The sequence below is a fragment of the Centruroides sculpturatus genome, unplaced genomic scaffold (assembly GCF_000671375.1).
Source record: "Centruroides sculpturatus isolate CEXI.00-Female unplaced genomic scaffold, Cexi_2.0 scaffold1492, whole genome shotgun sequence".
NCBI lineage: Eukaryota > Metazoa > Arthropoda > Arachnida > Scorpiones > Buthidae > Centruroides > Centruroides sculpturatus.
In genome coordinates, this window is record NW_019385934.1 from 92461 (window position 1) to 107136 (window position 14676).

The 14676-nt window shown below is 31.3% G+C and overlaps 1 protein-coding gene and 1 pseudogene across 3 annotated transcripts; one reads left to right on the forward strand and one right to left on the reverse strand.

Moving 5' to 3' along the window:
* Positions 1-222: 222 nt before the first annotated feature.
* LOC111612664 lies at positions 223-1018 on the reverse strand (annotated as a pseudogene).
* A 4796-nt stretch (positions 1019-5814) lies between these two features.
* LOC111612666 lies at positions 5815-12676 on the forward strand. Of its 3 annotated transcripts, none has more exons than XM_023353904.1 (5): positions 5815-6036; positions 8708-8828; positions 8921-9036; positions 12279-12351; positions 12441-12676. In XM_023353904.1, exons 1-5 carry the CDS (start codon positions 5908-5910, stop codon positions 12470-12472), a joined length of 471 nt encoding a protein of 156 aa, XP_023209672.1. In that variant the 5' UTR covers positions 5815-5907; the 3' UTR covers positions 12473-12676. The 3 variants fall into 3 exon arrangements, with proteins under 3 accessions (XP_023209672.1, XP_023209673.1, XP_023209671.1); XM_023353905.1 differs by having other exon boundaries at positions 12279-12328; positions 12404-12676; XM_023353903.1 differs by having other exon boundaries at positions 12279-12676.
* The last annotated feature ends 2000 nt before the right edge of the window (positions 12677-14676 follow it).

Sequence of the window (14676 nt, forward strand, 5' to 3'; positions counted from 1 at the left end):
TCACAATACCATTTATTTGCATCAATGTTGTTTCCAATCGATACGCCCATGACATGTGAAATGAATACGATATTGCCACTTCGTTGCTTATTAGTCCCGACACCTGTCTTTTTCTGCGGACAATCTGCTGCCCAATGACCCAATTGTTTGCACTTGTTACATGGAAATTTTTGTTTTGCCCGTTCCACTGACATTTTTGTTTTTCCAGAATTCTGCTTCTTTTTATACTCGCCAGAAGCAACAAACGCATTTTGTTTCGGATGTGCCTTGATCACGCAGTTCAATCGCGAACAGTGTTTCAATGAGTAAATTCAAACTTTGATTTTTTGAAAGAATCGTGTCCCAAAGGTCTTTGAAATTATCATAGTCTTTTCCCAATGTAGATAAAATTCGGCCGTTTAATATTCTTTCAGACAAAGTATTTTCTTCGTGTTTCGTTAATTCGTCGTTTAAATTTACAAATAACTTTTGCAATTTGGCAACACATGTGCTAATGTCCTCCTTCTCATCCCGTTTAACCCGAAAGAAGACTTCAATTAACATGTTCAAACGTTGCGTACTGCTGCGCTCAAATCGCGCACGTAATTTATCCCAAATTTATTTCGCATTGTTGTACGTCAACACGAGTTCAGCAACTGGTTTACTTTAGAGTACTTGCTATTAAACTTGCCGCTCTCGCGTCGTCTTTTTTGCCACTCAGCGTATTTTGCCTTTTCGTCGGCTCTGTTGGTAACTCAACACGTACACGTTTTCCGTTAATAATCTCTTCTAATCCGTATGAATGCAACACCATAGAAACGTGCCATTTCCATTTTGCCCAGTCTTCAGGCCCTTCGAGCTTATCTACATTTACCTTGTAATCCGTGCTGACAGCCATTTTCCTTCTATTCGTTCTCGTTCGCACGTATTCAACCAAGTATAACTTCAGAGGCGCACCACAACGGTCTCTTTCATTCAAGACTGTACTTTTCTTATTTTCACGTGGACTGGACGTAGACTGGATGTGGACTGGGCCCATAACCTTTTATTTTTTATTAAAATAAATAACTTTACACGTGGACTTCACGAGAAAACGACATGGCTGACTTGCATGCGATTTGTTTTCATTATAAAAAAAAAAAAAAAAACATTAACTCTGCTGCTACGCGACAGAGAGAGCCTTGTCATATTTTTTTCTTTTTATTACAACATAAACAACACAAGAGCTCCAGCTAAAGCGTGCGTAAACACAAATAAAACGTAAACAAACCACAAAGATGGTGCAAGACAATTGAGCATGCTCATGACATCACTCGTGATGTCGAATTGAAACCTCTCTACAGGAGTGGTATCATCTGTATTATTATACTGTTTCTGGTCAACACCGCGTGGTTTATATTCACACAATGATTCTACGTAATAAATGGAAATATCGCATAGATAGTTTATTATGGGTCACCGATAAACCGATGCATAAAATCTTGATTTTTAGCCGAATCTTCGTAACTCCAAACTTTTTAATTCGATGTTCGAATTTTTTCCCCGACCGACTCGAGATAACTAGATTTCACTATACTAAATTTAAATTCAATAGTAGGTGCAGTAGCCTCATGAATAGGTTACAATTTTCATGGTATCAAAATCAAATTATTTTCGTTTGATTTTTATTGTTTGTTTCGTGCAAAAATAGTCCCGTTTTCTTTTACCGGCTATTATGTATATGTTACAGTCAAAACCCGTTTTAGTTAGAACGCGTTTTAACTAGTTGAAACTAGTTTATACTGAATGTCTTTGTTAAAACCTGTTTTGTCTAGTTGAAACTAGTTTATACTGAATGTGTTTGTTAAAACCCGTTTTGTCTAGTTGAAACTAGTTTATACTGAATGTCTTTGTTAAAACCCGTTTTGTCTAGTTNCGCTTACCATCTTACCCCGAATCACTCTATGCGTTGCAGTCAAACCAGTTTTTAGTTAGGATGCGTTTTAACTAGTTAAAACTAGTTTATACTGGATGTCTTTGTTAAAACACGTTCTGTCTACTTAAAACTAGAATTTACTGCTAGTCGAAAATGAATTTGAGTTAAAACTAGTTTTAACTAGACAAAACGGGTTTTAACAAAGACATTCAGTATAAACTAGTTTCAACTAGACAAAACGGGTTTTAACAAAGACATTCAGTATAAACTAGTTTCAACTAGTTAAAACGCGTTCTAACTAAAAACGGGTTTTGACTGTAACATATACATAACAAGGGAAAGTATCGGAATCGTGTTGTAGATGGGCACTTCGCGAAGCTTGATATTTATAAAAAGAAATGAAGCGCCATTTAACTATAACTGTAACAGTAAAAACTTTAATGTTTGAAGTAAGTTGTACTGTACATGAAACTGAACACGTTCTCGGACCATGTGGTTGCTCCAGCTAAATCGTGAATAAAACTGGCAATGTGGCCGACCAGTATGGACAACAGTTATTAGCAACGAGATAGAATAACATAAAGTACTAGTAGCTGTGATTACAGCGCCACTTTTTGAAGTTGACTGAAGAGAAGGACGCTATGACAGTTTCAGTGGGTTTATAGAGAAGCGTACTGTAAGAAATAATCATGCCACATTTTTGTGCCGCTATCAATTGTACCAACAGTTACAAGAAAAGTTTGGGAATTTTATTTTACCAGTTATAATTATTAATTTTGCTCACACTATACTTTTTTATGTTTAATAAATGTTTAAAGATTAATTTAATAAAAGGGTCAAACTTTACCTACGTGCACCGTCATGGCCACACGTAAATGACGGGCCATGACGGTGCACGTAGGTAAAGTTTGACCAATAAAAGTAAACGAAAAGTGTCGAACTTACTTTAAAATTCTGTCTAAAATTAATAAAAATTTAAATAATTAGAAATATTTTAGATAGAAACTTTATACATATCAAATTATGAATTTTAGAGTGGTTGATATCAATGATAAGTAGGCCTAAATCGGATTCCATTCTTGTGATAGTGAAATTTAAAATAAAGCTTTTTCTTTGTCAGGTTTCCACTCGCTGACGAATCCCTACTTAAGAAATGGCTTATACTAATGCGACGCCATCGTTGGAAACCAAACAATAATAGTAGAATTTGTTCATCTCATTTTGAAGAAACATGCTTCAATTATAATAATGGTAGAAGATACTTACAACCAAATTCTATTCCTACAATTTTTTCATTTCTTCCACATCTTCAAAAAATCCCTGCAATAAAATGTTCGGAAAGGAAACGAACATCTAAAGATCCTATTTCAGAAACCCGTAAAGAAAAAATTGCAAAGATAGAATATGAAGTATCAGTCTCTTGCCATCTCCAAAGAAGGTGCATGAAATGTTAATTTTAACAAGACAGAAATGTGAACAGCTACAAAAGAAACTTAAATATAGCAGACAATCTAATAAAAGAAATTCAAATAAGATTGTCAATTCAAAAAACATTATTCAAAGGCTCAGAGAAATGCTTTATAAATCCGATGCTATAATAATATAAAATAACTTTAATGGACTGTTTCGTGATCTATTAAAACATCAGCTTTTTGGTAATGTAGGCAATGAATATCCAGAAGTTAAAAAGTTTGCTTTATTCACTTTTATTCTAGTAAAGCATATGAGTATCTAACTTGTAAGACAGTTTATTAAACTACCTGCTCCTAGTTCTCTATGGAAATGGTCTTATATTGATGATAGTCCTGGCTTTACTAAACAGTCTTTTATAAAAATCAGAGATGAAAATAAAATTTCAACCCATCCACTATTATGTTGCTTAATTATTGATGAAATGGCAATTAAAAAACAAGTTGATTGGGACGGGAAAGAAGTAATAGGATATATTGATCTTGGTCATAGAAATCTTGATGCTGATGATACTCCCATAGCAAAACGAGCACTTGTATTTTTAGTTACTGCATCAACAAAGACTGGAAAATTCCCGTTGGTTACTGTTTGATTAATGGAATACAAAGCACAGTTAAAACCAATCTGGTAAAACAATATTTAGAGAAATTATATTCAGTTGGTGCTCATGTAATTGCAATAATATGTGATGGATCTGCATCAAATATTTTAATGTATAAAGAATTGGGAATTACCTTTGATGTAGAAAATTTGAAAAACTGGTTTTATCACCCTTCAACAGAAGAAATTAAAGTTTATGCGTTTCTTGATGCAGCTTATATGTTGAAATTGATGAGGATCTTTTGGCTGATCTTAAAGTTCTAAAGATGAGTGAGAATAATAACAGAATTATTAAATGGTAATATTTTATTCAGTTACATAACTTACAGAATAAAGAAGGTCTTCGTGTCTCAAATAATTAAAATCACATCATATTGAATGGTGGACACAAAAAATGAAGTTAAATATAGCATCACAGACATTAAGTAGATCTGTAAGTGATGCTTTTATATTTTGTAAAGAAATTTGTATAGAAGCCTTTAATAATGTTGATTCAACTGTTGAATTCACATTGAAAGTAAATGATATATTTGACCTGCTTAATTCTTGTCACCCAATGGGGAGATGGACAAAGAGTCCAGTCACAAACAATGATTTAAAAAACTAAATTATAATATATTAATTAATGATAAATTCTACACAATATATATCGATACATTGTATATGTAAAAAACAACTTCATTAATTTTATCTAAATAGGAAAATATCTTCAGTTATCATTAACTTAAATTTAGTCAACAGACGGAGTCCACTTCAGCTGTCATGGCTGCCGCACTTCAGTTCGCCTCAGCTGTAGTAACCGGTTTATCACTCTATCTCGTTGGTTATTACTTATTAGCATTTAATATTTTTTTTTTATGAAACTCATCACTACCCCGAAAATTAAACTTTTGCCATTTGATAATTAAAAATATAAAAGTTCTTTTTTAAAATAAAATTTCATAACAGCCGGGAAAGTTACGCAACTCGTTGCTAGATTGTTTTTTGTATTTCTTAAAGTTGTTTGTGAATACAGTACTGTATTTATTCTAAGCTCCTAATTTTACTTGTTTCATTTTTAATATAAGAGTTCATAGTAACTTTTTAGAAACTTTTACTAACTTGTAAGTATATAATGTACTGTATATCCTATTGAGGATTGCTACATTGTTGACATCAAGGTAGTAATCTTCATATACAGTACTGTATATTATACTTAAACTTAAAATCAATACGTATTTTATTATACGTATAAACTAATCTTTATAAAGCTCAATTAATGTTGTCTTTAAAGATAAATTTCAAATTACTGCTTATTTGTTTGACATTTCTCACATACGCCGATTTTCTCCTGCTAAAATATTGATGCAGACATCTTGTTACATATGGGTATAAAATTACAACTGAAATTGGTCAAATTTTAATCGCCTCCGAATTTTGTCGGCTGAAATTGAAAATAAAGTACAGTTTTTTTTTCAGTCTGATTTAGTCAGAATGAACCGTAAAAGAAAAATCTAGGCAGCGACATCGGTGGTCAGATGGCAGAGCTGTTAACGTGTCAGCGTATCGGATCGGAAAATCGAGGAATGAATTCGGGACAGGTCGAAAAACCCAGAATTTTTTTCATCCCTCATCACCCGGTCACTCCAATTGTGGGCTTGGGCAATCAAATAAGTGTCCGCAGGACAGAATCCAAAAAATAAAAAAAAGCTGTGTCGTCATATCTACGATAGAAGAGTTTTGTTAATTTTACTTTTTTAAAAATGTAATTTAATTACATTTCAAGAGATTTTAACTATTAATATACAAATTAATTTAAAAAATAATTCAACTTTTTAAAGTTTGTAAAATTTATATTTTTTTATGACAAGTGATAGATGGCAGCACATGTTGTTAAGTCATCGATTACGCGGGAATGTTAAATATCGTCTGACTTCAACGGTACATACGTCGAGAAGACGAAAATGTGGGATGATATTTTGTTACACTTTAATGACGAAGAGACTGTCAATTTAGGCCTACATAATGAAGAATTAAAAGGAAAAGATGTATACGAATGCTATAGTTTTGCTACTATCAAAGCTAATTGTGAGGTCAGTTTCAGTTTCCTTAAAATTTTACTGTTTTTAAAATTATGCTGATGCATAATCTTTTTAAAAGAGGAAGGCTGATGATGGTTTGCCTAATATATTAAATTGGAAGAACACTAGATTTTTGCTAATATGGCCATTTCTTCCACAGAGGCATGTTAGATTACTGGATGTTTGGACTGAAAGCCTGTCTTAAAGCAATGAATGATGTAACCTGTTGTCTTTCAATACTGATTCTTTTGGTAGCAGGTGAACAAATAATACAGTTTGTACGGTACTAATAGGCTATACTGTACACAGAAATGAAAGCTGGGCGTGTGACATGGCTATTTGCACTGAAATGGAAATGCATAGATGATCACAATGGATGGTATGCCGGATAATTGAGGGGTCAGATGAACAAAAGTGTATTGCAATTATAGTAGACTTATATTAAAATGTACTGTACTTCAAAACATGTAATATCTTCACACCACTAAACCTTTTCAGCTTCTAGTAAAACATCTAAAATGTAGCAATTCACAAACATTTTCAGAATTCACCAGATTCCAGTTTCATGCAGATTCCAAAACTTTGTTCAAGGCATTTCAATTTGAAACAGTTTATATGCCTGAAGCTGTAATCATGTGAATTCTGAAAATGAATGTGAATTGTTATATTTTACATGTTTTGCTGGAAGCTGAAGAGGTTTAGTGATCTGAAGACTTATATACAAAATTAATGATTTAAAAAACTAAATTATAATATATTAATTATATTATAATAAAGTATATTACAATCAATGCTGGCTTATAGCATCTAATGTATGGGTTCTGTCACATGACGGCATGCAGCATAAATTCTTAATAGAATTGTTTTGCTTGGTGTTAGGTTTGATAAAATATTAATTTTAACTTAAAATTAATCAAAATCAACACCAAAACATTACACAAAATTAAAATGATTTTATTAGGGTTGCATGCCACTGCCCTCCTGATGTGACAACACCTTTATATTAGATGCCATGAACTGCCACAATGCTAACTTATTATGGTCTGTGTGTGTGTAAATATATATATTACCTGGCAATGAATACAAAAAGGAAATGTAAAAAAAAAGCTAGAGGCAAAAATATTTGCAGCTCAAGATTAGGCCATAACAAATGTCATTAAAGCAAAAATACGGAGAGGAGATGATGCGAGATGCAGGCTTTGTAAAAATAACAGTGAAACAATTGATCACCTGACAAGTGGATGTATCAAAACCACACAAACTGAATACAAAAAGAGGCACAAATAAGATCACCCAGATGATACACTGGTCCTGTGCAAAAAGTTTTAACATCAAAGTAGCAAGATATTGGTACGAACACATGTATAGAAAGTGATTGAAAATGAACAAGTCAAAATACTTTGGGATTTTAGACTACAAACTGACAAACAGATCATAATATGCCTGACATCACAGTAGCTGAAAAAGAAAAGGTTTATTTAATTGACATTGCAGTTCCATGAGATCCAAGGATTGTTGAAAAAGAGCAAGAAAAACTGAATAATTACCAAGATTTAGCAATTGAGATATGACTGTGGAACAAAAGCATCAAAGTTGTACCAATTGTAATACGGGCTGTGGGTGTTGTATCCCCTGGATTGATGAAGTATCTAGAACTTTACTTAATGGACGTTTTGATATTTGACTTACAAAAAACTGCTATTTTTGGAACTTCTTGCATACTACAAAAATATCTGAGAGACACCTAAGCCCTGGGATGGGGTTGTTTTACTTCAGTCACTATCAGTCTGTGGCAGGTAATAACCCTACCAGTCACATTATAGACTGAGGCTTTCAGTTTGGAAAGACTAATATATATTTATAAAAAAATATATCTTCAGACAAGTATTTAGAAGAAAAGAAATTACTAAATAGTTTATTAAACTCTACATGATTTTGTGACAAATTAATTCTAGGAAAATATATTGTTTTCTGCAATCACAAACAATAATTCATTAAAATTAGATCTGCAATATTGATCATATTATTAAAAAATGTCATTTAATTGTTCATCTTGGTTATCAAATTTATCTTAAATTGTAATTTTTCACAATTTTCTAATTCCAAATTGATTTAGAATTAATATTTTTACTCTGTTACTAATTATGTTTTCTATACAGTATAATTCAAGGTTTAGTAACATCAACTACTGATTTTTTTTAACATTAAATGTGATTTATAATTTCTTAAATCTAATCACATTTAATTCTGAATTGTTGAAGGAAGAGTGAAAAGAAAACAGAAGTTGTATTCTTCTGTTTCTTTTTCACTTTAGATTGAATTGATGATATCAAGAAACTGATTTGAATGTTAATGTTATGAGACTGAATTTTTTTAAAGCTTTTACAAAAAGTTTTGACTTGCCTTCTGCATTTAAAAATGTTATTACATCAGAATTCATCCTACTAAATTATTTTATCATTAGCTCCAATAGAAAAAATAAATAATAATGATATTGATTTTAATTTTTATTAAATATTCACAATGGATTAGGAATTCAAAGTTTTTAGCATGTTAAGAGTTTATACTATCAGTAGTTATTTAATATTAAAGACCTTTTCTATTAAAATTTTTGTAATTGTCTTTAAAACTTTTGTTTTTCTCTATTATTATAAATAATTTGTCTTAATTTTTTTTATTACAGGTCAAAAAATCTCCAAATGTCATATCATGTGCAACAGTACAGCATATTGCCATAGCCATTGATTCTGAAGTAGTAATATTTGAAGTTGAGTGTAAAAAATTAGTCTGCATTCTTACTTATGGTAGTTAATTTTTTATGTTTATGAAAATTTTATTGGAATATACTGAGATAAAATTATGTATTTTAATTATTGTTAATCTTTTTTCAATTAAGATTCATCAATAAATACAATTGCTTTACATGAAAATTATCCTTTGTTAATAAGTGCAGAACAAAATGGATTAGTGCATATGATTTATATTCCAACTAAGAAAAGATTACTTTCAGTGGTAAGTGATAATGAAAATTTTTATAATTATAAAACTTTGTTGTTGTTTTTTTTCCTGTTAAATTGTTAATTTTAAAGAAATTTATCTTTTTTATATTATATTATAATGCATATTTAAGACGTTTGATGATACAAAAGTAAAATAGCACATGGAGATACTTAAAGCTAAGTTCACATTAGTATATAAATTACTACGAAATAGCCAACTACCAGTTTGTCCACTTTTGATGACTGTTCAACCAGTTCATTAGGAGTTAAAAATATTGTAACTTTTGCCAAACTTCAGTTTATTAGACCAATCAACTTTTCACAACTAGAAATCTTTTCAACCAATTGCATTCTAGCAGTCTGTGTCACATAATACAATGTAAACACATTTTACTTTGATTAGTGTTAATTTCATTCATTTGTAATGATTTGTTTGACAGTGTGAGCCTAACTTAATTACTAAATGAAATGAATTTTTGATGATATAATGACTACATTTTTATAATTACAATAATAACTTTTTCTTTGTGCTCCACAAAGAAAGCATGCCCCACAGCTTGAGGACTACTGATTTAAATTATTCAATTATAATTTTGCATAACATAAGACTTTAAATGCACTGAAAAATTTTCATAATTTTATGTAATTCTTACTGTTTATAAATTTTTATTTTTAGCAGTTGTAGTTTAAAAATTGTTTAGTGTTTGTTCTTTAATCAATTGTTCTGTGAATTGGATAGTGTTATATTAGACAAATACACTTAACTTCTATTTTATGATTTTCTGATATTATCAATTATAATAGAAAATTTATATAATATAAAATTTTAATGAATAAATCAAAACAAAAAATGCCATATTTTTGTAGTTCTAGAAAATTGAGACTAGAGATAGACTCTCAGTTTAAGACAGTGTTTCTCAACCTCTAATGAATTGTCGCCCCCTTCAACGTAGATCGCCCTCTTTGCTTTAAAATTCCGATGACGAGGGCCGAGGCTAACGCCAAATTTGTACCGCATTGTGACTAGTATAATGTTATTTGTTTAATTATTGTTCAATATAACGAATAAAATATCTAATTATTCTTAATATAATGTTTTACTCTATTGCCCAAAAAATTGTTTTTCGTCCCCAAAATATAAATTGTTACTAATCGCCCCCTTGACATGGAAAAACGCCCACATGGGGGCGATATCGCCCCCATTGAGAAACACTGGTTTAAGATATGGGAAGTCTGAGTTCAATTTATGATGGTTCACTTACTGTTTTCCAATAATCTGTGGTGGTAGGTGACACCACCACCAAGGAAGCATCAAGGTCAGCAACATGAAAAGTAGAAAAAAGGGCTTATTAAAGGGCTGATGCTTATTCTTTTGTATTTTTGACATGGGTGAGCTAAGATTCAGAACTTGAATTTCAATTATACAAATGCACAGATTTTTTTGTTGTCAATTGTAGTCAGTTGTATGTGTATATTAGAAATCTGATAAAATAAATATCATTATTGTCAAACAAAAAATATTGTGTGAAATCCTTTTAAGGAAATCCACAAATTAATACTTATAGAAGTAATATACTATATTTACAAGTAAAAAAAATATTGACATTATCATTTCCACAACTATTAACATATTGATTTTAACCAAAATAAAATATATATATATACACTGCTGGCCATTAAAATTGCAACACCAAGAAGGAAAGCAAATAAAAAAAAGATATTTATTGTATGTAAACAGTATGGCATGAAGATAAAATGATTAAATTTGCAAGCAGTTTGGGGGTTTACAGGGGTGCGAAATTAGTACACACATTTGCCACCCCTGGCAGCTAAAACAGCCCTTATCCGGGTAGGCATGGAGTCAAACTTGGCTTGGATGACAGAAATGGGCAACTCATTCCATGCTGCTTCAAGTCTATGCCACGCTTTATCAACCGTATGAGCTGGAAAGGGGTGGCAGGCCAGTCTCTCAGCAACCCATGACCAGATGTTTTCAATTGGTGAGAGATCTGGAGACCATGCAGGCCAGGGCAACAATCGAATACCCTCAGTATTGAGAAAGGTCAGAACACGACGTGCAACATGAGGTCTTGCATTATCTTGTTGGAAGATGGCATTTCACAAGCCTCGAAGATAGGGCACAACCACTGGACGTAAGATGTCAGAAATGTACTGATCTGTGTTCAAATTACCATCGATCCAAACTAGAGATGTGTGTGTCGTGTACCCAATGGCTGCCCATATCATCATACCAGGTGCAGAGCCCCTATGCCGATATGGAATGCAAGCAGGTGACGAGCGGTCTCCTCGGAGCCTCCAGACACGTATACGGTCATCAGAATGCTGCACACAGAACTGGGACTCGTCTGAAAAGACGACATTCTGCCACTCCTGTATTCAGCTTTGTCGTTGGGTGCACTAGAGTTACTGTCTCTCTCTATGCTGTATTGTGAAGGGAAGCCGAAGTAATGGTCGCCGTGCTGACAGTCCACGCTACTGCAAACATCGTCACACCATACAAGCAGATACTGGATGTGCTGCGAACAAGCTCATTTCCTGACTAATGGTCCGTGATGTGGTTGTATGGTTTTGCACAGCCGATCTCACAATATGTCTGTCCTCTCAGGCGTTGTTCATGGGAGAGCATTGAGATCCTGCATGCTGTTCAGTAAGACCCTCAGCAACCCATCAATTCCATATTCGCATGACAGTAGTTGGATTTCGACCAGTGCGGGATGGCAATATTACGGAACGATAATCCACACTCTCGATAGGCAATGATCCTGCCTTTATCGAATTCCAACACTTGCTAGTAAGCATTTCTTCTTCTTATTCGAGGCATAACACAATATTCTAATGAAATCCCGACCTTACGAAGCAATTTCTGAATGAGAAATCCACTGTACAACTTTTCTTTTATGCAGTGCTTCAGAGGTCATTTGTCCCTCCTGCATCATCTAAATGCACTGAAATACTAATCATTTGCATATCCTAACCTCTTCTTCCTTTCATATGATTTTGACGTTCGTATGATCATTCCATCCTGGTGTTGCAATTTTAATGGCCAGCAGTGTATATATATATTTTATTTTGATTAAAATCAATATGTTAATATATATATATATATGTGTGTGTGTTAATATGTATATGTTAATGTTTATATGTCAATATGTTAATATGAATATATATATACATATTAATAGAATTATTAAGATCAAATAACAAATAATTTTATTCTTTAAAATTATTTTTCAGCCTCTTATATCAGGATCCCAAATTGATGATACTCTTACTTTCAAATCAATGTACTTTTTTGAAAATATAAATGGTAAGAAAATAATTAATATTAATTTATACTTATCCTTAAGTTTTATTTCAAGGTTCATTAACACTTACTCACTTATCCTGCTGGTCCAGTTGACTTAATTCCTTACCTGTGTGCTGACTGATTTAAGTGATTTTACAATATTTTCTACTGAAAATAAAAAATGATCGACTAAAGCTAGATAAAAAGTAAAAACAGTATCTGATATTGGGAACATTTATCTGTACATTACTCAATTTTGATGTGTGTGCACTTTGTTTTTATGTATTATACTTTAATGTTATTTGGACATGTTTTAGAGATAAAGATAAAATGAAAAAAATTAAAAACTGCAATATAGCTATAAAATTTGTATTTTTATGTATGAAATATATAGTACATCAATGAATTTATTCAAAATAATGATATACTGTATCAATATTATTAGTAGACTTATTTCTGACTGTAGCTGTTTTTTGTAATTGATTCGGTTTGTCAAACGTACATAAGATAGAATTAGCACTATCAGAAATTTAGGAATTCAACTTTTGTATTGATAATATCTAAAAAGTATATAAATTATGTAATATCATATAAACTATACAGGTTTAAAATAATAACGAAATTACATGGCTTATTTCTATTTTTTCGATCTCAGTTAGGCCTAAATCATAATCGCGGCATTTTCATCAGATAAATCAATATAATCGGCACTATATTTGTTGATTTTTTATTAATGAATTCAAATAAGTTAGTATGTTAATGTGTCATATCTAAACTTAACTTATATATAAAAAATAAAACAACTCAATATTCGCTTGCAAAATATGGCAACGAAACTGAATTAGATGATTATCGCGGTTGTACAAATTCGCTTATATTTCAAATTTCTGAAAAAATAGTGCCCGCTATTTATTAATTAACAGACATACTAAAATACACAAATAAATCGTATTTTTATTGCTGAGAACGTAATGTTACATTTTAAAGCTGGAAATAACTTGATACAGTAGAACCTCGAAAACTCGGCTCTCGATAACCCGGCACTCCGGATAACTCGGCCACACCCTGGCAAGGCAAAAAAATCCTTAGTTAATTAATTTTCATTATAGACAGCTTTATAAAAGTATAAAAGCTCTCATAAAGTATTTTTCTGAGGTCTGTCTTATCAGATAAATTACTGTACACAGTGTATTCATTAATTTTCATTTTCATGTAGTAAAGGCTGTATGCCTTCATAAAGGACGTGCTTTTCCTTTGTTTAAGGGTATTTGGGCAGTTTATTCTCTGTTATATTCTCAAGTAAACAATACATACAAGTACAGTACAGTATTTTCTGAGGAAAAACGCATACTTATCCTTTTTTAACCCCATTCCCGATAACCCGGCATTTTCACAAACTCGGCCACCCTTCGGTCCACATTAGGCCGAGTTTTCGAGGTTCTACTGTATATAGAAAAACGTAATATTACGATTTTCGTTTTTTTACCAAAGTCTTCACAAAACATAATATTATGTTGGTAGCAGGGTAAGTGTTAATACAATAAAAGTAACAATAAAATTTAATTTGTTAGGATTTCTTATAAAAATATATGTCTTTGAAACATATTACTAAAGAATCATTTTGTAGAAAAATTAATTTGAATTTTGGATATGATGATTCATAACCTATTGTATATCATATGAAAGTATACTATTATCCAAAGATTACATGAAACAATACCTATTGAGCTATGATACTCTAAATAGTTCATGATTTAATTCTCAAAATAATTTTTTTATTCTTGCTTGATTTAAGTATTTAATTATTTTAATGCTTTTAAGTATTCAGAATAGACAAATATTCTTTTATAGTTTGAAACAGTATATGAAAAATTATCAAAAACATTTATTTTTATTTAATTANCTGCTTTTCTACCAAAACTCAGCTACTTCCATTATAAGTTTGTGAAGGTAATATTTTATAAATAAAATAGAAATTCACAGTAAAATTTTCAACTAGCATAAGATTATTTTTATAATGAATTTTCAAATGTAATTAATCTTTCATATGAATGAAGCATATAGTTCCAGATATAACAAGAAGAAACAGAGTTATAGAGGGACTATAATTTAGAAAAAATGAGAGAATTGTGAAAATTGAAAGAGGGATGAAACAAGAATAATTCCTTTTAGAATTAAAAACATCTAAATGAATACTGGTAGTTAAAGGTTTTGTTTTACGTGATCCAAATGAATATTTTTAGATAAAAGGAAACAGTCTGGAAAATGATACTTGGTAAATTCTACACCAGAGTTTGTGTGCTTTAACATTTTAAAATTTGATAGAGTTTATGATTTTTTTTAATT

Bases quoted from the DNA above. Each gene is read 5' to 3' on its own strand.
- LOC111612666 (XM_023353903.1), top strand. From the start codon at position 5,908: ATGTGGGATGATATTTTGTTACACTTTAATGACGAAGAGACTGTCAAT. The intron at 8,829-8,920 runs GTAGTTAATTTT...TTTTCAATTAAG, and splicing joins AGTCTGCATTCTTACTTATG to ATTCATCAATAAATACAATT. The intron at 9,037-12,278 runs GTAAGTGATAAT...ATTATTTTTCAG, and splicing joins AGAAAAGATTACTTTCAGTG to CCTCTTATATCAGGATCCCA.